The sequence below is a fragment of the Bombus pascuorum genome, chromosome 17, assembly GCF_905332965.1.
Source record: "Bombus pascuorum chromosome 17, iyBomPasc1.1, whole genome shotgun sequence".
Classification (NCBI taxonomy): Eukaryota; Metazoa; Arthropoda; class Insecta; order Hymenoptera; family Apidae; genus Bombus; species Bombus pascuorum.
In genome coordinates, this window is record NC_083504.1 from 281,764 (window position 1) to 309,227 (window position 27,464).

The window sequence follows — 27,464 nt, forward strand, 5'->3', positions numbered from 1 at the left end:
GAGAGAGAGAGAGAGGGAGAGAGAGGGAGAGAGAGAGAGAGAGAACAAGTATATGAAGGGAAGGCGTAAAACGTAAAAGTAAAATCCAGAGATTATTGAAACAATTCAATAGTTAATCTGTATAATTACATTGGAATAAACAAATATTTCATTATACGTTTGATAAAAAATATAATTTTATAAACGTCTCCTTGTGTGAATGCTTAAATGAATTTAATTAACTCATTCCTAATGAATAGTGTCATTGAATTGTAACAACGAGTGGAAGATCATATATATATATATATATATATATATATATATATATATATATCATGCAATATACAACAGGGTAATTTTGAAATATGTTCACTGATAAGTTATATATATTATACACATAATTTCGCAAATGTTGTATCGAACTGAAAGAAACACAGAAAAGACAAAAAGAAGGAATGTTTTATGCTTTACTATAACTTTTGTTGATATCAGTCTTTTTCATTATCATGTTACTTTCAGTTTTTACAATTAGCATAATTTAGATAATTAGTACAATTAATATGTATTTCTAGTGAATACAGATTCTATTACAATTAATGTAATTTTTACTGCAAATTGATACAATTTAGTAATTATAACATTTTTTTTACATTTAATACGTTGCCACACCGTACTAAACATGTTTTATCTCTTTCATTAAGTGTTCCACCGAGTCGCGGCCACAGGTGTCCCACGTCGTCTGCCAATGATCAATGAAATTGAATTAAATTTATGCTGATACCGGTCTCTAGCAACGTTCGACAACGAAATGTGACTTGATTCAGTCGTTTTTGAAGTGGTTGACCGTTGCCGTCATTGTCTCCTCTGCCTGGGTGATGGGCTTGAAGATTATCGTGTTGAAGATTATCGATGCCTTAATTGTGTTTTAATGGAACTATTCGGATACGTGGAGGTGTTAAGAGAGGTGTCGAGAAAGGTGTCAGAGATCGAATGTATGTTGTGCCGCTAGTGATGTCCCGAGTCTTGATTTGAATCAGCTTAAGCTTCGGGTCTATGCAATAATGTATGGTGTCGTTTCCCGCATATACGACAGAATGCTATGGCGGTGCAAACCCGAACTGTGTGTCCTATGCTCAGACAGTTGGTGCACGCTAGTACGTCATAGGCGGCTAGGAAGCGTTCGCTGACAGACATTTCCTTGAATTCAGGGCATTTCCAAATTCTATGGTCTTTAGAGCAAAATGGACAAAGTGGCGCCATCTGCAGGATGGGTGGGTCGTTTTCTCGTAAGGAACGTGCTGTTTCTAAACAGGTTACTATTTCGCTGCGCTTGTATAAAAAGTCTATAAATTCTTCGATTGTTGACATGCATTTATGTTTTGTCATTACCGTCCAGCTTGACCTGCTTTCTTGATCTAACTTGCACGTGAATATATGCAGTAGTACCATATCTACGGTCAGTTGTCCAAGCGCTTGCAAGGCGTTATAGTGAGTTTTTATTTTTGTTGAAAAAAATTGTAAATCTTCATATGATGGTCGCTGCAAAGGAACTACGTCCAACAATCCTTTTAAATTTTTAACCATGGTTTTAACAATTTTATTGCTTCTTGGATCCAATGTTTTCCGGTCGCCCGATGTGCCGCCCTGAGAATTTGGTTTATTACTTTCGATTGTCTGCTCTATTTGCGTGCTTGAATTCTTAATTATGTATAATGCCCGTTCTTTACAGTTATAGAACTCCTGTTTTAGTTCAATATGATCCTGCATTGTTTGACTATTGTCCATAACGTCCAAATCGTATTCAGTATCCCTAAAAGTCAGAAATTCTTTTCCTATGTCTTCTAAATAAAATTGAATGGCCATTATAGATCCCTCCCTCTCATAGATATCGAGAGCCGCTTTAAATCCTTCTAATTCTGTCCTGAATAATTTTTGTTTCCGTGTCAACTGTTTAATGCGCCTTCTTTGTTTATCGGCCATGGTGGATTTCGATAAATTTAACGAGCACGCCTTGCAATTGCGATATTGACGTTGTTCCGGCTATAAGTAACGGCGTTGCTCGTTACTGTGCAGTGGAAGATGTTTCCTTCCCGAGGTTGACCCTCTGGTTGTTGGGAGTTGCTGCGTTGATGTTAACGGTGGAGTCACGTGACACTGTGAGATTCACTGCTGTGTCACTGGTATGTACACTGTTTCACTTGACGGTTTAGTGCACATGAATCCGCCTCGAAGGGCCAAAAAAAGATAGTAGGAGTGGTTAATTGATTACAGCACTGAGTTAACAATTTAAGAATACACTTTCTATTCCAACAATTTCTTCTCGTAGAATATAACTTTTGGAGATATCAGTTAAAACGATAGACTGATAGACTAATAGACAATAAGTTAAATATTGACTGAACGTCCTACGCGATACAAGCGAAGATGGTAACTGATCAGAAAATGCAAAGCAAGTGAAATTCGGCAACGATGACGCCCCGGAGGAAAACTAGCGATGGGTGTGTCTAAGGGTACGGGCTAAGCGGATTCGTTGATGACAATGTTTGTTAGGAAATAGGGGGCAACGGTCATCGCTGCTAATTGGATAAGAAGAAAGGTTGATGGGTAAGGGAGAGTAGCCGCCCCCGAAGGGAGGTCGTTCGGAAGAGGTACCAAACGCGAGGAAAATCACATTACCCATACTTTCCCGGAATGAACAATAACCCTAATGACCGCTTCAACTTAAAACATACTTGGATGGTCTTGAGGACCTTAACCGTATAAAATGCTAAAACTTATGATGGGTCCTTAGCCTATTTGCATTATAACCCTACTTAAGAGGACTGATCCCTATTACCGCACGCGGTCGGTCGTAGGTGCAGTAAACGATATCCGAATTTTTCATGGAGTTTATCGAAAATTTATTGTTGAAAACGATTGGTAGATAATGTGACATTCGCAAACATCGCATCTTACATTCTTTATAACAGAGGAAAAAAGTAAAAATTATTTATTTAAAAAGAAATTAATTAGGTTAAAATGGAAATTAAAAAAAGCAGTCGCAGCGTGCGGATTAATCCGCGCTTGGATAATGGATAACAAATGTAAATGAAATAAAAAATAATATTAATTTTCGTCGATTCTTTGATACGATTTTATGTTACGAGCGTAATAAAAACTTTCCAGTTCATTTTGATGTATCGCTTCTAATAAAAGTAACAGTTACTAAATAAATAGATATGCAAAGAGTAGATAGTATGAGGATTTAATCTACAACTAACTTGTATAAAATTAGTCTTACACCTCTGAAATTTCGAATTTTTGTTGTCACTTCAATTTGTCAAAGTATCAAATTCTACGTTTGTTCTACATTCTTTCAAAGAAATAATGATTTATCTTGAAAGATTCCAGAAATAATCCCCAAGAAAGTGAATTTTTTTATTTTATATATAATAGCATATAGTAAAATGTTCTTTGAAACACATATCTACATCTCTAGAACAAACCAAAAGAAAAATTTGGAGACCTTAATGCGAATACAAGGGTGATTTTACTTTCGCGTTGTCGTCGCGAGTGGCAATTTAAGAAATAAAAGAAGACAAATGTACTGGCTAACTAAACTCGAAACTCTAAACTCGACATAGAAAATAAACTAAAAATGTACAAAACTAGGGAGTTTACATATATATACGCATAATATGTAATATATATTTTTAATTGTTTTTTTATATTTGTTATTAGTATTTATTAAAACTGTCGTTATCTTTAGAATTAATTTGTTATGATTTTATGGGAGCGTTGCCGGCAGCCTCGCGGGACCGGATTGAACGATTTAACCCTAAGCGAAACCCAATATATATCGACGGTGCACACTTATAATTGAGTTACAACAGATATTTCATTCAGCATCACATATGTAGTTGTGCATGGGGCCTTTAAGCTCGCTTGACTCTCGTTTAGAAACTAGAGATAAGCGGCCCGTAGCTGGCAACCGATACTGACGTATACGCTGCCATAGATGCACAAGTAGAAGTAAAATTCACTGTAGTGACACTATCATTAAGTAATTTTCCCGCAATTTCATCAAAATAAACACTGAACGATCGAAACGTTTAATTAATTTCTACATCAGTAATTCAAATTTAATTTTCAATTTGTCAATCTTGTTTTTGTTATCAATTGTTGTTTTGCATATTCCAATTAAATCTAATAAAGAGTAACATGAATTTTTTTGTGCGTATTTTATAATGATTGACAATGCAGGTTTGTTTGTGACTTATATAACAATTTTAACTAATGATAACGACGTCTTCCAACGATAAATTTATTGATTCGGGGAAGCGCAAGTATGCATATATATGTATAATATGTATAATGTAGTTAAACCAAAGTTGTGTAGATAGTTCGAATCTATCAATGGTCTATCAATAGAGAGTCCAATTCTCAAAACTAAGGATTTCTTGGATATTCTGTTCTGTGATTCAATCATATTTACTTATCAATTATTTTATTATATATGTCTGTTTTCACCATGAACGAAATAATTAAAAATTCTCTTAACTTTGCTCTTTTACAGAGTGTTTTATTAAATATTTTATGTAGTAGTTACGAATGTTATTTACAAAAGTTATTTTGCTATAAAAATATAATAACGAGAAACAATGGCGCCGATAAATTTTTTAGAAAAAGATTGATATTAATTCTTAACAGAAAGAAATTTCATATTAATAACTTTTCCATTCAGTGATAACATTGTCAATATGAAATTTTCATTCCAAAAATAAGTATATATGCTTTCTATTTACGGAGAAAATATGAAAAATCCAATACAGATCAAAAATGGCTATTCTAGCAAATTTTATATTTCTAATAATAATGTTTAAATTTATTACACTTATATTTATATACTTGAGGTGGGCAATGTTGATGCAGCACCCTTTATATTAAATGAAAATTGAGATCCAATTGCCCAGAAATTTTATTACTATACTTTTATGAATTATTTATGCTCAATATTATATTTTGTAAATTATTATATTGCGCATATTTATCGAATACATGAATTAATATATATCAGAAAAAATATTCTTGGCAAGTTTTTATGAATTCCGTAATTTCATGAATTTTATAACTCGTGAAAATATTAATAAATAAATACCTATAAGACGAGGATACTTTTTTCTGAGTATTGAATACAAATTGAATCATAATTCAAACTGTATAAAAATTTCGTTTATACATTTTCAGTGATTGTCACAAATTAATATAGTTCAGAAAAATATCTTTAATCACTTTTTATAGATCTTTTTTATAAATCTAATGTTGTTATTTCTGTATTCAGAAGTAGAATCATAATAGTTATTATTTTATTCTTTGAATAAATCTATCACACCGTTCTGAGCCGAAAAACATTTATTGCACTTTCTTACATGGACTAGGGATTAAATCTATCGATTATATCTAGAACTATCTTCTAGTTATTGTTTATTGTAACTAGCGCATCTGTATATGGATGGCGAGCACGAACTCACGTTGTCATTTTCAACATCTAATATCACGAATTTTTAAGTTCATAAAATTAGTCAGTTATCAAATAGATTAAAAATACAGTCAATTTCATGAAATATGAATAAACTTCACTGTGATCTCATATTTCCTCTATCACGAGCTTTTCTGAATCGGTAAGTCTTCCAATTCTAGTTCGGTGATGGCCCACATTCTTCGATAACAGCGTGCTATGCTATGCTTTCATTTTAGTCGGTAAGTCAGTTCGTTTACTAATATCGATGGTAGCCGACCTAGTTAGTCACAAAAATATTGTATAATTTTCTACGTTAGGTGTAAAAATATTCGACAATTTTAATAAAAGGGTTAAACGTAAATTCAAGTGTCCAAAAATTTAAAAATTATATGAAAGAGGAAAGTTAGATACGTATCTATTAAATATAATAATAGCAAGTAAAATGAAACAAAACTTCTGCAGTTTGTCTGTAAAAATGCTTTCTTCTATTTTTTCATAATAATATCTTATATTTATATCAATATTTTTAATTCTATTATACATATACAAAGCAGCTTATTTTGAAAATTGATAACATTAAGAGTAACATTAACAGAAAAACTGTTTTGGTTAGCTCAAATACCAAATTTGAAGTTGAGAAAGGTTGCACATTGAGAAAGTATAACCCGAATGAATATTAACTTCACATTAAAGAGTGTTTTAACGCTTGCTTATAAATATTGTTGAAAGTATTTAGAAAGCGTTTAACAAATTTTAAAATATATATTAGGATAGAAAGTATATTATATATTTTCTAGTTAATTTTACTCTTCAAAAAATAGAAACAGAAAATCACGTTACGAGAAGTCGATAGGGGAAACATTTTTAGATATAATTTCACATCTTGATCTGTTCTTGACATTCTATTGATTTTATATTTTTAGTTGAATTTCTAAAACTCAAATTCTTTACTACTATAATTTGTTATCATTTATGTTACTTAATTAAAAAATTGGAATGACATAGTAATATTACTTTTAATATTTTTATAGAACAAATATGCTTTAACACATAATAACTAGATATATACTTATATACTATAATAATAACATGTGTGAGTATACATTATTCGCAACAACTAAAATAAATATTAAAAACGAAATGAAACTTTAAATTGCAGAAATTACAGTACAAAGTAACCAACGCTGCTCTAATACATGATAATTATACACATATCTATATTAGCTGTGCTACAATAATTATTGGATTGCAGATTTTTATGTAAATTTATATCTTTATGAAGTTACAATGGAAGAAATGAATCTAAGTAGAGATTTGTTTCATGTTTTAAATATTATAACTTAGATTTTGTATAATTTTCTCTAGATATCTTATACATTGTTGGATATAATGTACATTCTGTACATTTTTGTACAGTTAAACTCGCCTTAAATGTATAAATAACTGGAGTCTAGTAATTACACAAATTTATAATATACAACATCATTTTTAACGTATAATGTTGTACAACAACTTTTGGCCAGATAGATTTATTGCTTTAGATTTCAAAAGCAATATCTGAAAGAAACTTAACTAGTATTAGATATAAGGACATGCCAAAAAAAAAAAAAAAAAAAAAAACAATACAACAAATAGAGTGCCAATTAGTTAGACCTCGTTCTCTGATTTTCAATTTTTTGCCACACCTGCTAAAATAACAACATTTGATGTAAAAATATCTGCAAAATTTTAGAACGATTAGATGAAGGATGCTCGTATAGCATTTAATGTTTTGAAAATTAATACTTCCGCTAAAAGTTTAAATATAAAACCATTGACTTATTTTCCGGGGCAACTGTAAGTATCTACAGTTTTTCTAGAAAAAGATCTATCAATCCGGAAGAATTAAGTATACATAGCAGGGATAAAAGTAACTAATCCGAAAGTACTAGATGATACTACAAAGCAAGGCGTAAAAAGCTAATGGTAAACTTAAAAAGTTTATTAATCACTAACGAAGAAAGAGTAACCAATATATTTTGCCAATGTTAGAAGAGTATCGACAACGTTATCCCAATGCGGCTAAATCTGATTTAATAGTACGATATTAAAGTCCACCCAAAAGTTAACAAACAGAAACCTTATAAACTAGACAGAATGCTGGAACACTGAAGCAAGAATAGTCTCAACTCAATATACATGTGTTTCTATTGCACTTATTGCTACTTGTAATACTTTAACTAAGCTTATTTTACTTTAGTTGTGAGAACGCTCGGTTGTGCAATATGACAAGGGAATTAAATGATCGGGCTTTGGTATGCTACGAGCAAGAAAAAGAAGGAAGTCTATATTAATATCGTCATGAAGCTGAATTAAATACTTTGATTTATGTATAATTTGAGACTCTTTTTTCTTATACGCGGGGAAATATTTTTAATATTGTTATGATGCTGAATTAAATACCTTGACTTACGTATAACTTAAGACTCTTCCTTTTTTTTATACGTGGGGAAATCCTCATGGACACCCCGCCGCTCTTCTGGGAGGCGACTGAAATCCCACGGTGGCCTACCTAAGGAGTGTCCCGGGATCTCTTTTGAATTGCTGCCGCATACTCTTCCGAGTATTCTTCCATTCTGAGGGGGTCACTCCTCAGATCTAGTTTGGGTATTGAGAGGGACCATACCTCTAAACGCTGTCTCCTGGGCCGTCGTGCGAGTTTGAGGAGATTCCAGATCCTCCTCGGCGTGTCGGCCCCTATGACCACCTAGGGCGGCGCAGGGGTGCCCTTCGGCGCGGAACCCTTCAAGGGTAGGATGTTCTCATCCTCTCTCGCTCTTTTCGATCCTTTACGAGCATTACTCCTTCACAATAGGAGCGGACTGCGAGGAACTCTTGTTGCGTCCTCAGCATCGTTTTTATAACTGACGCGGGATCCAATCTCTCGTCAATCGCTAGTCGCAGAATACGACGGGGGGTCTTCCACGCCGGACAAAACTCCAACGTGCTGGGTCGTGTCCTTGCGCTCTCCGCAGTGGTGACAGGTGTTCGTTGCCTCTTTTCCGATTTTCTGCAGGTATTCCCCGAATACTCCATGTCCTGCGAGCACCTGCATCATCCGGAAGCATAGCGGAAGCCCCCCGCGGTCTCTTTAAAAGGTCTGGTAAGTGCCGCCGAAAGGCGACAGTGCCTTACCATTTATATATGTGTTCCATCCTTGTCTAGGGGAGTGCTAAACGTCTCCCCTTTCATATTACAAAAAAAAAAAATTTTTTTTTTTCGTGGAGGAAATCTTCATAGACACCTTACCGTCCTGTGGGATGCGGAAAACACAGGACGGCAGAAGGTAGTGCCGGTTTCTTATCGGATAAAACCTCCACGGACGGGACGGTAAGACCAGTAAAAGTTATCGTCGTCGGCCCTGGCCCTGGAGGTGCTTACCAAGCATCTCTATACCAAGCACTCGCAGAAAGTACCCCCCCCCCCCCCACACACACACAAGGGAGACGCTGCTTGTGCCTGTTGTATATTACTTTCAAGAGAGATTTTGGTTTTCCATCCTTTGCAAATAATATGTCCCAGAGCGAGGGGATTCGAACTCGCGACGCGTCGTCTTCACTCCCGGGCCTTAACGAGCCCTGTCGAGCCTCTAGTTGATTGGAAACTATTTGATTCTTAATGTGGCATTGTATATCATAGTAAGTATTCTAATTAGAAGGAAGACGTACGTTTTTCATAGCCCTCTCAAAATACAAGGGGTAAACGTAAATAATTCCCTTAATTATATCATTATTTGGAACTTCTCAGATTTTAGTCCAGTAATTCTGGATCAGTTTCAACGAAAATAAATCATTTCTAACGGAATTAGTTCTATTATGAAGCTCTTAATAATACATTTTTGCTACTATTATATTTCTTGTAGTAAGAGGCCGTTCTAAGAGAATTCCTGTCTCTCCTAATGCACTTATTTTCAAGATGACATTTCGTTCTATTTCTATTATTATGTTCATGCATAATTCAATAAGCTAATATAAAACATAAAACATTGTGCGTCTATTATTTCCTTATAAAACAAAAGAAACTTTTCTGACAATCTAATATTAAGGTACTCTGTTTTTATGGCAATTTTTATGTTCCTTCTGTTCCATTTGTATATAGCTAGCTGTGTATAGTACGATATCATCAGCATACTGTAAGACTTTTATTTCTCTATTAGCACTTAGGCAACTGCGCGTGCCACAGCGAGCTATACGTTTCCACCGCTCTCGGACAAGTCTACCTATACGCTGTCTGCCGCGCATTTTTCCAAGTATCGAGGACTAATATTCACTACTTAGAAATCAACGAAGTGTAAAAATTATTTAAGTGGTGAATTATATCTTGCGGTAATGATTTTATTTAACGATTTCACATATTGTTTATGTAAAACATTAAATTAAAAGTATATATTAAAAGTACAAAAAAATATAGGTAAAATTGAAAACATTAAAGATAACTAAAGATAAATAACACGACTTGAACGTGAAATAAAAAATTCATAATGCATTTTAATATGTTTTGCAGCGTGGTATCGTTCGATTATAACTTTATTTAGTCATAACTAATAGTGTAACTTTTTAATTAATTTAAACACCACTAAATTCGTGTATTTCATTATATACCGTACTTTATAAAAATAGAAAAAGTTGTGCGATTAACTGGGAACAATTCCAGGTAAACAATAAGTGATAATAACAACAACAAAAAAAGAAAAAAGAAAAAGCGTTGCTAAAGTCAAAAAGTGAGATCTCCCCGTTCGGTCACGCAGCGATGTTCTTCACAGAGGGGAAATCTCCCCATTCAGTCACGCAGCGATGTGTTTCACAGAGAGATCTGGCAACCTGTTCGGTTGACTTAAGTCTTATAGGCAGCTTATATGTAAATTGTATGTCAGAATAGTTGAAATTTATGTTTTATTATTCTTTTATCATACCTTTTTCTATTGTAGTGACATATTATTTGCTGGTTATTTGAATTTTATCTAGATATATGAATGATTCCAGTGGTATCGTGTATTGTGTATGTCTGATTTTTTTCGTGATATTATGAATTGCGGTAGATCGAGCTGTATATTAGGCTATTTGTGCTGATATTGTGTATGTTTGACCAATGATTTTGTATTAATTTTAGTAATTTTCGTAATTATTTTAATTCATGCAATTTGTTCTTACACTTTTGGTGTAATCGAACTCCGGATAACGAACTCCGAGGCAGTTTCATTCAAACAGATGTAACTTATCCACTGTGCTTGCGCAGATGTTGCAAATCGGGAAACATTACGTTAGAATCGGTCTTATCAATAGCTTGTAGCATTTCCACTTTACTGCAGCAATTGTGTGCAGCAAATGCTCTTGTATTTTCTCTATTTGTCTTTGTTTGTAGTCGTTGTGGTTCAGCTTAAACTCCATATGTACGCTCATATTTCACTTCTTTGCGAAATATGAATAAGTTGCTATTGTTACTGTTATGTAGGTGGAATTTTTTAGCGTAAGTGCGTACGTTTTTGCTTGTGTCGGATATTTGAAGATGGAGATGATTGGAATAAAATTTTCTCCCATTTGCTTATATTAATTTTTAGTTTCCACGTGTAGAAATAGTTGTGTATTACGTTAAATATCTACTGTAATTAACCTTTAGCTTTTTATATTTTATTGTCTCTCACGTATATCAGTAGATCGCGAATGCTATTGCTTTCTTTAGTTTTGTCGCTATTGTAATGGAGAAAATTTGGTGTGACCATGTGCAAAGGTAAGGTCAAAGTCTAAAGGTTCATTGTCAGGTAGTGTGGAATGACGTGGATTTGGGTATGGTCGCTGTCACACTGTTGCCTACATTATGAATTAGACATTACATTGTTTATTTTCGACGGTAAAACTCAACAATTTGTAACAAGTATATTTCTGATAGTACTGTAGAGGACTTGTATAGAGGATGTTTGATCCTGAGATTTATTAGATGTTATTGCTTGTTGTTGAAACCGGCGAATATATTTAAAATAATAAATTAGTATACAGGCTATATTCGCTGAGACAGTGTATAAATCGCAAAGTAAGATTAATACTCGATCAAGTTATCGAACCTTTAATGGTGTTACTGGATGAAATAGCACGTAATAATTATACGGTAAAACAACTAAAAAACAATCATGTTAAAATATAAGCCAATTTTACCGAAATCTATAGCAAAGTAGTTCTAGCTGTGAGAGAAAAAAATGCTAATTTCTGTACGTAATATAAGATGGTAGTAATTGTAAGAAAAATGCGCCTTAAACAAACCTTGATAGAATTGTTAATAAAATAAACAAACTCAAGCAAGTATGGCAAATAAACAATATAAAATACGTTAGAAAACAACCATTATTACTATTCTTTATAGAACTTGGGCCTAATGAAAATAACAAAAAAATTTACAAAATAAATAGACTTTTAATCACTATAGTTCCTTTCGAGCCTCCTAAAGATAAAATGGATATTTTCCAATATATGCAATGTCTATCTTACGGCCATACTAAAAACTATTGCTTCAGAGCACCAGCTATGTCAAGTGCGCTAATAAACACTTCACCTCGGCATGTCTCTTGCAAGACAAAATAGTAAATGTAAGTCGTTAAAATTGCCAGAAAAATCATTCTGGCACATTCATACCATCAACCATCGTAACCTCTCAAGGTTAAATTAATCTATCCGCAGTGTACTTTTTTCCTAAACTCACTGAAAGACATTACTCCGATTTTTCCAAATACTAAGAAATAAATTTTTCGCTGATGGTGACTCTAATGCCAAGTATATTCTATGGGACTCCAAGATATACTCGCCTAGAGATACGACCCTAGGTCATTTAGTGTCCTACCCATAGATGAAGTCACGTACTTGCCATCTGCGTGCGACAGATCTTCACTACTAGATTTTTCAGTTATTAAAGTAATAAATTATACTCGTTTCAAGATCGAATTCAGCTTAGATCTCAGCTCTCACCATTCGACAATCTCGCATATCTACTTATACAAACCTGTGCTCACTGCAAAAACGTTTCCCCTCTGCAATAAAATTACGAACTGTTCACTCTTCAAGAAGTTCCTAGAGGAAAACGTTAATTGCAATATTCCGGTAAAAAATCCTGAGCATATTGAATTAGCCATAAATAAATTTACCAAGAGGCTAAATGACTCGCTACTAAACACTTCAGTGATATTAGACAAGTAAACGCTTAATTTCAGTACATTCTTCAAACAATTAAACGCAAAGTAAAATATATCTGACAAAGACACAAATCATCATGAACAAGAAAAAACTTAATGCAATTATTAAGGAAGTTAAACAACTAATACAAAATCACTGTAAAGGCTAATTCTAATCTTACATCTCAAGCCTTTCGCTTAAAGAGGACATAATCTATTTTCTCTGAAAAGCTACGAAAAGGCACAAAAGCTCAATTTGTTCCCCTTCCAGTAATACAAAAAGCGAACGGTACAGGGGCGAAGAGTCCCTTAGAAAAAATCATGCCATTCACCGAATAACTCCACAATACGTTGCAATGCAATGATTCAAATATCGCTTTAAGTTCTTATGTGACTTTATATACTGCAATAATATCTGCAAATCCTTAAGTTGTTGAAACTTCTGTAGCGGCACATGAGTTAGAGGACAATTCGAATCATGCTGTTGTTTTGCCTCGGAGTATCAACATCGTTAGGACATACATAATGTAATAATAAATAATCTCCGGGCAAATTATGTCGTCGCTACGTGTAACCGCCAAACAAAGTTGAATTTGAATTTTCCGGCACTGCCCCGACCAGTATAAATAAACGAACGCGATCGTAAGGTGACCAGTTTATCATTCTCAGGCTCGAGCGATCTTATTAGCGATCTATACACATTCTTTAGCGAATGCGTTAGTGCCGAGCGTCTTAGCGAACATTCCATGTATTTATTAAATATTTTAAAATATATTTGACGGTTTTCAACGTCGAGTTATCTGGTCATTTAACCACACGGCCAATTATCCTCTACACTTCAAACTTAAGCAATGGTTTGCTATCGCTTATTAAATCATACCTGAAAAATAGAATATTCTTTGTTCAATATAAAGACACTATTTCTGACCTATACGCTATCAGTGCTGGCCTCCTTCAAGGTAATATCTCCTGGTCTGCATTGTACACTCTATATGTATACAACTGATATCTCGACCAGCTACGAAACTATTTTATTTATATTCGCGGATGATACAATAATTCTAGCCACCGATGAAGATCCTAAGATTTTACCAACATTTTTGCAACAGCACATACGATCGCTAGAGCACCGACTAAATTAGTGGAAAAAGAAATATACTGATACATGTAATCACATCACTTCCACGTTAAGGACGAACACCATACCACCATTACATATCGTAAATGGATTGTGTCCCAGACCCAACTGGTTAAATACTTTGCGTTACGTCTTCACTCCAAGCTAATACGAAGCTAATCTATACGCAAAAAGATTCAGCAAATTCGACTCAAGAAGGAAGAAATATCCTGATATTTGAATTAAGTTTAGAAAACAAGTTACTTACATATAAGTTTATTATTAAACCAAACTGGACATATGACTTCCTGTTGTGAGACATAGCAGTGAAAAGTCACATGATTGTCACGTTTTATTGAATTGCCGCGTTTGCTTGAACGTGATGATACGATCTAATCAACAAATTGCATGCACACGGGTAGCGTTAACTAGCGTTTAATGCAACTGGCAATAAATTCCACGTTTCGGCTAACCTGCTATGTGCGGGAATACTGGCACGGGAAAGGATTAAAATTGTTCGAAATAAATTGTCAATATGCAACGATTTATTCAAATCTTACTCGATTTCGATATTCTCAATCGACTGACAGACTGGCGGATGTAACACTCTTCGGTTGACAAAATGATGATAATTAACTGCTCTAAGTCGCTACGTTTATTTATATCTGTTGGAGATGAAAGATTATCGGGTTATTACCTTTCTTTTGAAATGTTTGGGAAGATCCCCAATGTTTGTTCAAACTACCTACCTTGTTTACAATTTTAAATTTTCTTAATATCTTTAGGTAAATTTTATTAGGCGCGTTCCAATTTTGTCTCGCGTTACGGGGCGTGCGGGGCGCGGGTCGTGACAATGGTAAAGCTTAAAAGTGTATAGTCAAAAATATACTCAGAATGATAGTAGATGGCACCATGATAAATTCGAAGCGATGAAATTCGTAAAGGTCTTCAGATAAACTCTATTATAGAGGAAATAATACGATTATGGAGCCGATATAATTCAAGGCTAAATGATTATCTCAATGCATTAGCCAGAGGTTAATCCGATTATCACGTTGGTCGCCCAACGTGATTCGGCTAAGTTTCCTGCGGGGTCCAAATCCAACCGCCGGTACGCAGAACGTAAATAGAGCGACAAGCGGGAATTTATTGTTTATAGTCTTCCATTCATTGTAAACAAAAGATTATTTAGTTCTGAAATGGAGAAAACGATAAGCTTTCCAGGTAGAGTATTCCGAGAGATCTCATGACAGATATCTCAGATCTTTCATTTAGTCGAGAAGCATACTTGTGAGACGTACATCAGTGATTTTTTCATCCTCAAAATATTCAGTAAACAGCGTGAAAATATGTTTGAAAGCGAGGAAAGTAGTGATGACGAAGTCTAGAACTATTGTTCGAAGTGTCCAAAATCACCCCAAATGTGTTTGGAATGTTTTAACAAATATCATGCGATATAGCATAATGTCATATTTTATCCAGAATATAAATTAATAAAAAGCATGGCACAATATGTTTTTAATATTTTATGTTGTATATCCTATATATAATATCATATATTTAATTAACTCGAACAAGAAGAGCGTCATACATACTTGGGTAACGGGGCCCCCACGTCACATAATATGGATGATGTGACGACCAACGTGTTAATTCTGTAGACGTCGGAAAAAACAAACACCCTACATCAACGATAAGTTCAACATTCATCAATGAAATATACTCGTGTATAAACGTAACTTTGTACAGGTGCCATTTAAAGGAAAGATAAGCGTCTTCGTGATACATATTCCCAGCCTGTTATGGCAATTTGCTTGAATTTATCGAATATCCTGTTTGGACAAATTGTAAAGACTCTGGGATACTAAAAAGAAATTATGTGCTTCTATGACATGAATTTGATGAGATAAGAAATTTATCTTGATTTATTTATTCGCTCGTAATATTAGTTTCTGTGTAGCTGTTAAAGGTTAATCGTAGTGTAATTTGATGAATATCGGAGGAATTCTACGATAATATGTTACAAGAATTGTTGTTTTTGGTGAGACGCGAAGAATTTTAATTTGTTATATTAAATAAAAATTCCGGAGATTGCATATTTAGGAAATTGTATAAATTTCTTTTACATAGGACCATTTACGATTATTAAATACAAAAATTATGGTGAATATTCTTAAAGAATTTTGATATTTTAGCTCTTTATAGTAAAGTATTACATATTACGTTTAAAGAATTAAATAAATCAATTATTTAATGGATATAAGTTATCAAAATTTGGATAACTAAAATCTCTAATTTATTCATGAGGTTAAGTTAAAAAGACAAACTTATAATCAGTTAGGATTGACATGTTACACGAAACCTTGATTTGTAAATATTGTAAGCGTCACAAGTGTAAAATGTTGTAATTACTTTTTGTTGAAAAGTTACTATCTTCTTAAGATGCTTTTGGCTAATATATTAGAGTTATTACAATAATTAACAACCGTTACAAAGATGAAAGTTTTGTTCTCAATCTGTGTTCGATAGAATCAGGATAAGAATGCGACAAAAATTGAAGAAAAATGTTTAGGGGTAGAGTATTATTGATTAATTGAATTGGAATTGTATAGCTAATATCGGATAATCGAAAGTTCGATTAAGAAATAGCATAGAAGAGATAACTAAAGAACGTGAACATTCTTAGCATATTTTCTTCGTATCTCTTATTTGTTGAAGATTAATCACTATGGTCAAATTTCTTTTATTTGAAAATACCAGCAAATATGGAATTACTATAAGTATATTACAATTCTTAAATAATTAAAGCTTTCCAATTTTTTAAACGAATATTATTTTATACAATTCCTAAAGCAATATATTTTTAAAAATAATTCTCAATATTTTAAACAATTTTTCTGATGTAAATTGCAGATATTTATGCAAATATATATTTTTATAGAATGCAAACTTAGATATTTGTAATGTCATTATAGAATATGATTATAAGATTATAAGAATATATTCCTTATTTTGAATTTATATTTAAAAACACATGCAAGAATATATTGTATATCTTCTACCTATGTGATACATTTGTCTTATTAAATTATCAACTGTGGATCACACGAAAATTTAAAATTTTCAATTGTTGATTAAACGTTAAGTGAAGTATAATATGAACTAATATATTAATGAATGGTGGAGCAATAACCTTGATCACCTTAAATATCTCTGTTCTTTTTAGAAGTATAGAAAAACTTTGCTTATAAAAGTTGTACGGTACAAAGATGGCCATAATATAATAATTTTTTGTATATGAAAGGTTTTCAGAAATTTTAAGGATCTTCCATATTTTTAAATTAAAATTTTGCTTGTTTACTTTTTATTCCACTTTACATACTTTTTTTATACCTTATAGAGTAGAAAATGTTTAGACGACTTCTATGATCACTAATAGAGGCACATTCGACAATACATAAAAGAATAACAAATCTTACATCATAATAAACGTTTGAAATGATGCCTGTTTGCATCGATGCAACGTTGAAATCGTAAGATTGCCGAAACCACTTGTTGTCATTTCTGGGTTGTTTATGGTACATGTTGCAGTGAATATTTGTTTATATCTAGTGGTGTTAGTTTCTGCACATATTATTTAGTATTTCTTAATATTCTCCACGAAAGGAAATCCAGTGGTGTTATATCAGAAGAACGAGTTGGCTACGAAATTGGATCACTATGTCGTATTTATCGATTCGGGAAGATTCTGCCGAGTATAAAGGGGAGCTCTCCTACGTTTCTGTTATGTTTCGCTTCGTGATACAAATATCCACGTGTAACCACGTGCAATGACCAATGCAGGGAGAGTATTACAAGATGTGAGTCAAAAACTCATTGTACCGACGATTGCAAAGTTGCATCGATGCAAACGAACATGTTTTATTTATTGCAAAATAATTACCTTGTCTAAACATAATCGTCTAAAGATCCTCCATTCTACTAGGAACAAAAAGATACGGCAAACAATGAAAAAAGAGTGGGGGTCACCTTGCAAGAAAATTATTACTGCCATACCGTACGTCTTTTGTCAACAAAGTTTTCCCATATCTCTAGAAGGTGATCAAAGTTATTACATCCACCTTGCATAGTAAGAAACAGTAGACGATGATATATGCACTATGTAGCAAAAGGCAACGTACAAAAAGTTTCTTATTACTTGAAAAGATAGGCAAGTATTATATGCAAATGTTATCAGTGATCTGCTTGAACTTGATGACAGTGCTTATAAATTTATCGTAACGCAAACTATAACATATTATAATTGTAAAAGTATCGTTGAATATTTATTATTAAATATTGTATTTTAGGTAATATTTCATATGTCAAAGTTATGTATGTATACCGAAAACATTGTTAATATGTTTTATATATTTTTCGTGTATTTTATATATTTCTACGTTTCACGTGCATAAATATTCGAATTCTATTTGAGTTAATAAGATTATATATTATGTATATAATATAATATAATATTATAATAATACATATAATGATATATTCAATACATAATAATAGAAATAATAGCAACAATAATACATACAATAAATATTAATAGAAGTATAATAACAGTTCAGTCAAAAAAATAATCAAAAAAATATTTCTGAAATTGAATACAGCTATGAAATTGGAATATTCCTGCTTCAGCATTGAAATAATCACGTCCCGTGATATTATAGATTCGATGGTAGAAGACTACTTTTTTACCCAAAATAACTACTTTTTCAATTAACGTCCGTTGAAACTTTGCTAACCTTCGAAAAAAGGAACGAAAGATACAAGGCAGTGTCACGAATCGCCCGCTGATATATTGACAGGATCCGGTAGTGAAGAAAGTTTACAACATGCTGAAGTTTCGAGCGTCGGGACAACGAAAGTGCAGCTACACGGTGAGAATCTTAAACGCCAAAGTAGAGTTTAATGAGTAAATTTTGATGAAGTGGGCTTCTTCTTTTCGCATGCCTGTCGAACAGTTTAGAGATAGGTATATTTTGACGAACGTAGAATTTTTGATAAGACAGAAATTTGCAATAATTCAGGAAAATAAGTCCGGAATCTGAACATTTACTATAAAAACTTATAAAAATTATCTATGATATTAACGAGCTTCAATATTCAGTGGGGTTCTGTGAAACTATCTTGAACCCTTTCATAATGAGATATCTCGTATAGGAATGTCAAGATCCACTGTTCTTTTTTTTTTTTTACTAAATGTTTGCCGTAAATATCTTATAACTTTTAAATAAATTTTCAAGTTGATTTCAAACTTTACTACTACACTGCTCGTGAAAAAAATAACCCATGTGTGCTATCTTTAATTTCCCAATGACGCGTGTAAAGTTTTTCGTCTGTAACGTATATGAAAACATTATGAGTTCAGAATATGCAGTTCGTTGAAAATAAGTCACAATGTCGTAGGTGTTTGTATACAACGAAGAAGAACTGTTCCATACTAAAGTTGAAATGATAACGCACCGTGTTTATATGTTTAGAAATTGCTCAGTAGTTCATGATCTATCAACGAGTAAAGATTACAGTACAATATTATATAAATTTGGAAAAAAATTAAACGAGTCTGAAAAAAGCAAATTCTTGAACTAAAACAGCAACGGTTATCAGTAGCAAAAATATCGAAAGTAATAAGAAGAAGTCGTAGAGTAATACACAATTTCTTAAAAAATGTTGAAGATTATAGGAAAAAGAAAAGTACTGGTCGGCCGTCATCGTTATCCGATCGTGATAAGCGAGCAATTGGAGGAGTGTATAATCATGACATTCGTATCTTATTATAGTGCTAATAAAATGTTAAGATGTTCTATATGACATATACGATATATATGTAATACTTTTTTTACGTTAAGTGTTCAAATACAATTTTGCAAACCATTGTAGATATTACAAGTCTTTTTACTACAAACATATATTTTGTGAGGATCATAAATTTATTTAAACAGTCAATTATGCATTGTATTATTAAATTACAGTGAGACTATAATTTAGTACTAAATTATACGTTTAACACGATTATTCGCATTGTATCGAATATTTTTGTCACTTCGATAAAATATACATATGTTTACAATAAATATATCGTAACTATTATATGTTAAATAAAATTTGGAAAAATTTTGTGTAGCATTTAATATATTTCTCTCTATCTCTCTCTAAAAGTTTTCGATTCTAAATATTCAAATATTTTCGGGAGTCATTGTCAGTATTTGACACGTTTGTTTAGTCTGTGAAGGTCTATACCGTAAATTAACATCATAAATAATATATATTTTATTATTACTGATATTAATAATAATAAGTTTTACTAGATTTCTGACTCAAGTTACTTATTTATGGTCAATAAAAGAATTTTGTTACTTAAAGTTATCATTTAATGATTATTTTTAAATCTTTTGAGTTCAGGTTTCCTACGTTTTATAGAAGATACACAATATTATAAGATACGTTAAACAGAGTACCGAGTATCTTATTTTTAGATAATGTTATTGACGTAATGGTAATATTATAATTATTGATTTCTAGCATTAAAACCGAAAATTTCTTAAATTAATATTAAATTAATCTTAAAACAAAACCATAATACCATAAAATGTATAACTATGTATATGTTAACAGAACAGCATAAATATTATAAATTTAACACTAAATATCAGCACAATGAATGATTGATTAATTTTTTGGCCGATGTCTGCACTTCTACGCTGTCACATAATATACTTATTACTAATCTTTTACGCATTAGGTTGTCCCAAAAGCTTGTTTCGTTTTATAAGGAAATAATAGATGCACAACATTTTTTGTTTTACAAAATGGATCATAAGTAATACAATAAAATAATATAAAATCAAAAAATGTTGTGCATCTATTATTTCCTTATAAAACGAAACAAACTTTTGGGACAACCTAATACATCATAAAAGCGTTTGTCAATTGAACCGTTTATTATGAGAATATAATAAGGCAACTCCATTTTCTTAGATAATGAGATATTTAAAATTTCGCGTGTTATATAATTAAAAAATATAAACAAATGCTGAAAGTTTTGGTTCTATTTTATAGACCTTTAAAATATCTAAATTTATTGTACACTGATTTTTGTACAGACACAGAGAAAGAGTGTATTTTTATGAACACGGAATGCAGTTACTGCTGAATTAATTTAATATGAAAATCTTAAATAATTTTCTTATTTTTAAGATATTTTTCTCATTATTTATATATTTTGCATCATAAACCTCAAGCTAGTATCACTTAAAATGTCATTCTCGTCTGATAATGAATTTGTTTCTATAATTCTTTTTTCTTTTCACTTTAGTTAACATCTATTTTCCTTGTATCTCTCAATTCGAATAAGACTTTTCACTTATTCATATTAATAGGCTGTGTTTCTAAAATATAAAATAGGGTCAACTTTAGAACTAATTCGAAATATAGAATTGTTACCTGTATTAATAACCTATATCATTATCTAATGTTAACATGAAGTTATCCATTGATAAACAATTTCATTTTCGCTAGTTGAATCAATTAATTTTTTATAATAAAAGTAGAGTTTCTCTTTCAAAAAACGATATCTTCGACAGTAATAGGATACTTAAATATTTATTAAAATTATCGATTTAAGTATGATACCCATAACCACTAAAACAAATGAGTAATTATTTCTACGTTATCCGAAATGGAAGAATTTCACTAGTCAACTGAGAGAATATAGCACAGCAAGTTGTCTGACTTTCATAATAAATAATTTCGCATTTTCAACCACCAACCAAACTTATACTGTTCAATTTTATATACAGTTTGGCTACCAATTTGATGGGAAACACGTATGTTTCTCATTTATTTTAACAATAGCGTTCACATAGATAAAATCGTATCTACACATGTAAAAATATTACCTTTAATTATGGTTAAATGACATTGCAAAGAAGACACTCATCAGTTGGGAATGGGATTCGTCAATTTCTGTATAATAAATATCTGTAGTGATATTCCGACTATGGGAGGAGGGGGGGGGGGGATTTGACAATTATGACCCCCTCGCCCACACACTCACACTGTTATTGATATTAGCTAACATCATAAAAAATTTATCTCTGTTTTGTAAAACTTCTCGTATACATTACTTTATTTATTAATTATTGTGAAACATTTTTGAAAAATTTTACAATTTTTATTTTACTTTCCATTTCCGAAATGTTATCACATATAATATTCCGAAATTATGAATTGACTAAAATTTGAAAATGCCTATATCAAAATCTTCTTTCTATAAAAGTCTAATTTCGAATCTAAATTTTCGATAGTGCTTTTGAATTTAAATTTCGTTAACATCCAGTATTATGCGATAAATATATAGATATTTTTTAACGATATTATCACTGTTATAATTTTTGTGAAATGCTACAAGAAGTTCAATTTGAATTTATTTTTGGCACAAAAGATAGAACTTCTTGATCTAATATTGTGAATAGTTATGAAATACAATATAATGCTATTACAATATCTAATGGCATAAATTATTTAACGCGAACAGTGTTTTATAATTTTTTTTCAAGAAAAAGGAAAAGGGTCTGAATTTCATATTACGCTTATTTAAATTAATAAAAACAAATTGAAGTACATGAAACGCGGTTCACAAATGTTATTTATCTAATTATGGTACAAATATGAATTTTCGTTACAGGTTAATCCAGGCAGCAAAGCGGCTCAACAGGGGGTGAGAGAGGGTGATTTGATTAGTAGCATAAATGGAAGAACTACCCGGGATTTAACGAACAGCGAAGCACATGCACTCTTACGAAACGCTGGAGAACACTTGAAACTCGGTTTAAATCAGTAAGTCGTTTTACCTTATTTTCCCGATATTTGTTAACAAATTACATTTTATAAATATATTAATTGTAAATCATGAAATGACAGTGCAGTAGCTCTTATTGTTTCAATCAGCGGATTTATTTCGAGGTATTGTATTGGTTATGTATAACAACAATTATTTCCAAGTAAAACGGCCTAGAATATTTTTAAATGAACTTTAACAGCAAATTGAAATAAAATTTCAACAAATCTTTCATATCCTTTTAGAAACCTAAGAAATGTGTGAACAAAAAAAATAAATGTATTAATTCAAAAATTATTCAAAGAACACAGCATGGTTAAAATATCAACTATGTTTTATATTTCATATTTCATATTTATATTGTTTGTTAATATTTTAATTCATATAGGAATTAAGAACTCGATGTAAGACTCTACTATAATGTAAAAATCTAAGAAAAATGCAACAACCTTCTTGTGATATACTCTGAGCCTAAATTACAATATAATTAAACAATAATAATAAAAGTAATAAAAGTAATTATTTTATATTCATATTTTGTTATATGCAATGTGTAGGCTGTTTTGTTTAACTGGAAACGATGAAATATCGCGAGGCATTAAAATTATCAAAAGGATGTCTTAACAAAAGTTGTTTAGTTCAAAAAAGGATACCATACGGTGTAATTTATTTCTTTACGGGTTAAGTAATGAGGAGGATTTTATGGCCAATTTCATTTTTTAAACGAAGCTACATATTTTTTAATGCACTAATCGAACCATCTCGGCATTCTTTATAAAAAAAAGTATAAATCTATTTATGTCGAGAAATTATATTTGACTACAGTTTGACAGATATATTAACTTTAATTTGTCAAATTTAACATACAAAAGACAAGAAAAGACGTAAGGACCTCTGTATTTGTTTTCCTTGTCCTTCATAAGTTTTACAAAGAAAAATTAAACTATCTATTAAACTAATAGCTTTTCGACATAAGTAGATTAATAACTTTTTATAAAGAATCTCGAACTGCGTCGATTAAAGTATTGAAAAATATATGATTTTATCAAAGAAACAAAGTCAACCTTCAAATGATATTTACAAGCCTATCTATAGAAAAGCTAATAATATTAGAATATACTTCCTTTGCAATCATTCAACTTTTATCTGACGCCTTTTACAACGTAATTATTAGTATTAAAAGTATTTCAACTTCAACTCTTAGATAACTCACTCTGTCTATATGTATATGTATACATATATATGCATCTATGTGCTATGTGCTATATATGCGGGTGAAATCCGCATGGCGTGCAGAGTCTGCTTTGCCCGGGCAATGTTAGCATTCCACACCGCTGAGCTGCCTGGTAATCCAGTCGAATTAGACTTTAAATCGGGGAAAATTGTACAGAGTAATTTTTTTTGTGCAAAATGGTTCGATATTTTGAAGTGCTTTTCTTAAATTAAACCGTCTAAAACCTCTAAAAAATGGAATAACCTTTTTAATTTTTATCGTAGCAAATTGCTAAAAAGACTAATTAATAACTGCTATATTTTTACGAATTTACAAAAGCAGTTTCTTACTTTATATTAATCTGCAACCGAGAAAAACTCTTTTTTCAAGAAGTCACCGTAGCTCTAAATAATATTAAAAGCTGAAAATTTCATAAAATATAGAGGAAGAATTGGATTAACTGTTCTTAAATTTTCGAACTAATCATTTGTGCGCTTTAATAAAAGTTATAAAGTTTTGGTATGCAATCGTGACAGCATGCAGCTACGAAGTGGTGGTGCGGCTGCAAACGCACCTGAGATTGAATTTGCACTTTGAGATTGCTCGAACTTACGTTATTTCAGCAACCATATTAGCAAGTACCATAATCAACTCTTTTAAAAATTATATCTAAGCCCTAACTGTTTAATTTTTTGATTTTTGATTTTTGATTTTTTATATCTCTTGTTTACTATTAATAAATGATGTTTCAGTGTCATGTATATACCTAGTTAACAAATAGACGTCATAAGACATATCTTATTATTTAAATTTCTAAAATAAATACTGACACAAAGGATTCTATTTATTACAAGGAACGGCTTATACGTTTTAGAAAACCCAAATAATTTTTTCGAACCCGCTATGTTTATGGATATTGTTATAGTGTCTGTATATTTCTCGGAAATCGAACACGATAAATCACAAAATTTTTTCTCGTATCTATGACTTCTATTACAACAAACATGGACAATGTCTATTTAAGTAAATAGCTCTTTGTTATGCTACGACTATTTGTTAATTCTGTATTTTATTGGCCTCGTGAGCATTTGTTCAATAATCGTATCTGACCAAATGACCGATCGACATCTTTCAATACGTTTAATTGTCAAATAACTTAAATCATTAAACTTATCGAATTCAAAAGAATCCATTACTTTTTAAAATTCAAGCGTGTCTTATAATATAATATAATTAAATATACATAGGTTAATTTCGCATAGGAATTATGTGCGCTTGCGTGAAAATATGGCTACATTTGTTGCATATATTCGAACTATAACGACCAATTTTTCGTTTTTACTTGTACGAGCTGTTTTGCCGATCTCTACCATTATAAAATATCTGCTTGAGCACTTTTGAGCGAGAATGTGACTTCTAACAGCCCTTGAAAATGCATGATCAGAAAAAACTTTTTCAGCTGAGGTTTCGGCGTATAATTAACAAAAAGCTTGCTTTTTCCGCCCCTTTCCCAACGAATCCGACCGAACCGAGGAACGATAGCGCATGAAACTTACCAAGCTTAATAATTACCGAATCAAACTATTTTCATTTTCGGTTACTTTGGAACAAACTATGATCTCCCGAGCTTTTAGATAAAATGGCTGATTAAATGTAACGAACTTGTGTTGCTGATTATTGGCTTTACATCTTTCATATGCTTCAATCCATGCTATTAAAATAATACTGTAACCTCCAGACGATGCATCAATAAATGATAATGGAATAATTTTTGATACACTATTAAACTTGCGAATGTTTGAACATGTCTCCATGCAATTTGTTATGTATTTGAACGTTTTCCGTAAAACCATAAAAAATTTGTAGAAGATTGTTAAGCAGATGATACATTTATACTGTACGTGTGTAAATGCATGTGAGCGTTGAAGAACATTCAGGCCTCAGTTGAGACAAAAGCGATTAAAAGCCGTTAGAAGTGATTAGAATCATCAGAGGCAAACAAACAACCAAGCGAGTGGGTTATCGAGTCCATCAGAGAGTAACGCACGTGTAGAGTGGAATAATTTGTAAATAAATTTTAAACTATTTGTTTTCCCAAATCCTCTCTATACCTTAACACAGATGCATCAAAATTTTTTGAAATTTGATTATCGGCATGTAGATTTTTGATAGCAACATTGTTGGGATCTAAAGAGTTGCCTTTTTTCAAATTATTTGAGGACAAATAATAAGACACCAAATTGTTCTGTAATGGATGGGATGAGATGGATGGGAGTTAATCTTGTAACTTCTCTTACACGTGAACGTGTATAATATGTATATCGATGTAATAATGAATTGGGAGTAACACATTATACCACTTTTCATATGGCATTCGTATTGTGATCCGCATTTTAATTTTTATTGATTAAAAATTGCAGTTAAAATTATTGATTAAGAATTTTTTAAATTATATTAATAAGATTCATGCACAATCGACGTGTCTCGTAAAGTAAAGTTTCTTCATATAAAGAATAAAACCCGTTATTCGATATCAAATCGATAAGGTACTGTAATTTGATGCATATTTTTAGTGTATCATAAAAGACAAGCTTAACAAAATCGTCGATATGAATGACCGCGGTCTTGCTGATGATATTATACAACGAGCATGCGTGATAATCTCTGTTTTCACCTGTTATTTTTGTCATTCTTAGATGCGTTATTACTTTTTATGAGGATGTCAAGGAACAATATGAAATTAGATAATATATTAAATGATGAAGATGGAAAAAGTAATTCAGATAATTTTGAACATCGATTGTCTTGAAAAATTATATAAGAACTTCGACTGAATAGTCTTAGTCTAGCTTAGACTGCGACGTTCCATTTCTTCACTTTGCAACAACTCTTATCAGTCGTTGGATAGGATTTTATCTCTAACGATAAGAAAACGGATTATATTGGGTTGGCAACTAAATGATTGCGGATTGTATCATTGGATGCTAATGACAAAATCCGCAGTGACATAGTTGCTAACCCAATAAAATCAATCTTCACATTATTAGCCAAAATATTCAAACAGTTTATTTTTTATGTATCACAGATCAAGCTTTTCTTCGCGTATGTATTGCATAACAAAATCTTAAAGAAAATCGACATTCTTCAGCATTTTCTAGTACGAAATTAATTATAAACTGTATAGCAGTAGACATTGTATCGCTAAGAGAACGTCCTGAAATATTATTCAGTTGATAATTATTAAATCGCGTTATACACGCGTCATAGTAACGCGTGCATTAGCTTGCTAAGTCGAATATATCGTATATTCGAGAATAAATCATGTTATACCACTCACTATTATCGGATCGTTCCTAAATAGACTTTAAAATTTTTATTCGTATGCTATCATTCGTTACAAATCTAACTACAGGACGCTTACCTCAGTGCTTTAACAGAACTCGTTTTTCGCACCTGTATGCCTTTTTTTTTAACAATGACGCCCAACCTTTTGCCAGTTCCAAATATATACGTTCCATTCCTAATGACCTTTCGAACCATATTGTGTAAAAAATTACTAATTATTTTAAT

General features: G+C 31.8%; 1 protein-coding gene and 1 non-coding gene across 2 annotated transcripts in view; one reads left to right on the plus strand and one right to left on the minus strand.

Annotated features, from left to right (window-relative positions):
- LOC132915422 (uncharacterized) overlaps positions 1-27,464 on the plus strand; it is a 383,223-nt gene that overhangs the window by 130,517 nt on the left and 225,242 nt on the right. The window contains exon 2 of the mRNA XM_060975216.1: positions 22,529-22,680. Within this exon, the coding sequence (XP_060831199.1) occupies positions 22,529-22,680 (152 nt within the window). The remainder of the gene's footprint in view (positions 1-22,528; positions 22,681-27,464) is intronic.
- Positions 8,610-8,717, minus strand: LOC132915570 (U6atac minor spliceosomal RNA). Its single transcript, XR_009659914.1, has one exon. It is a non-coding gene; the product is annotated as a U6atac minor spliceosomal RNA (small nuclear RNA).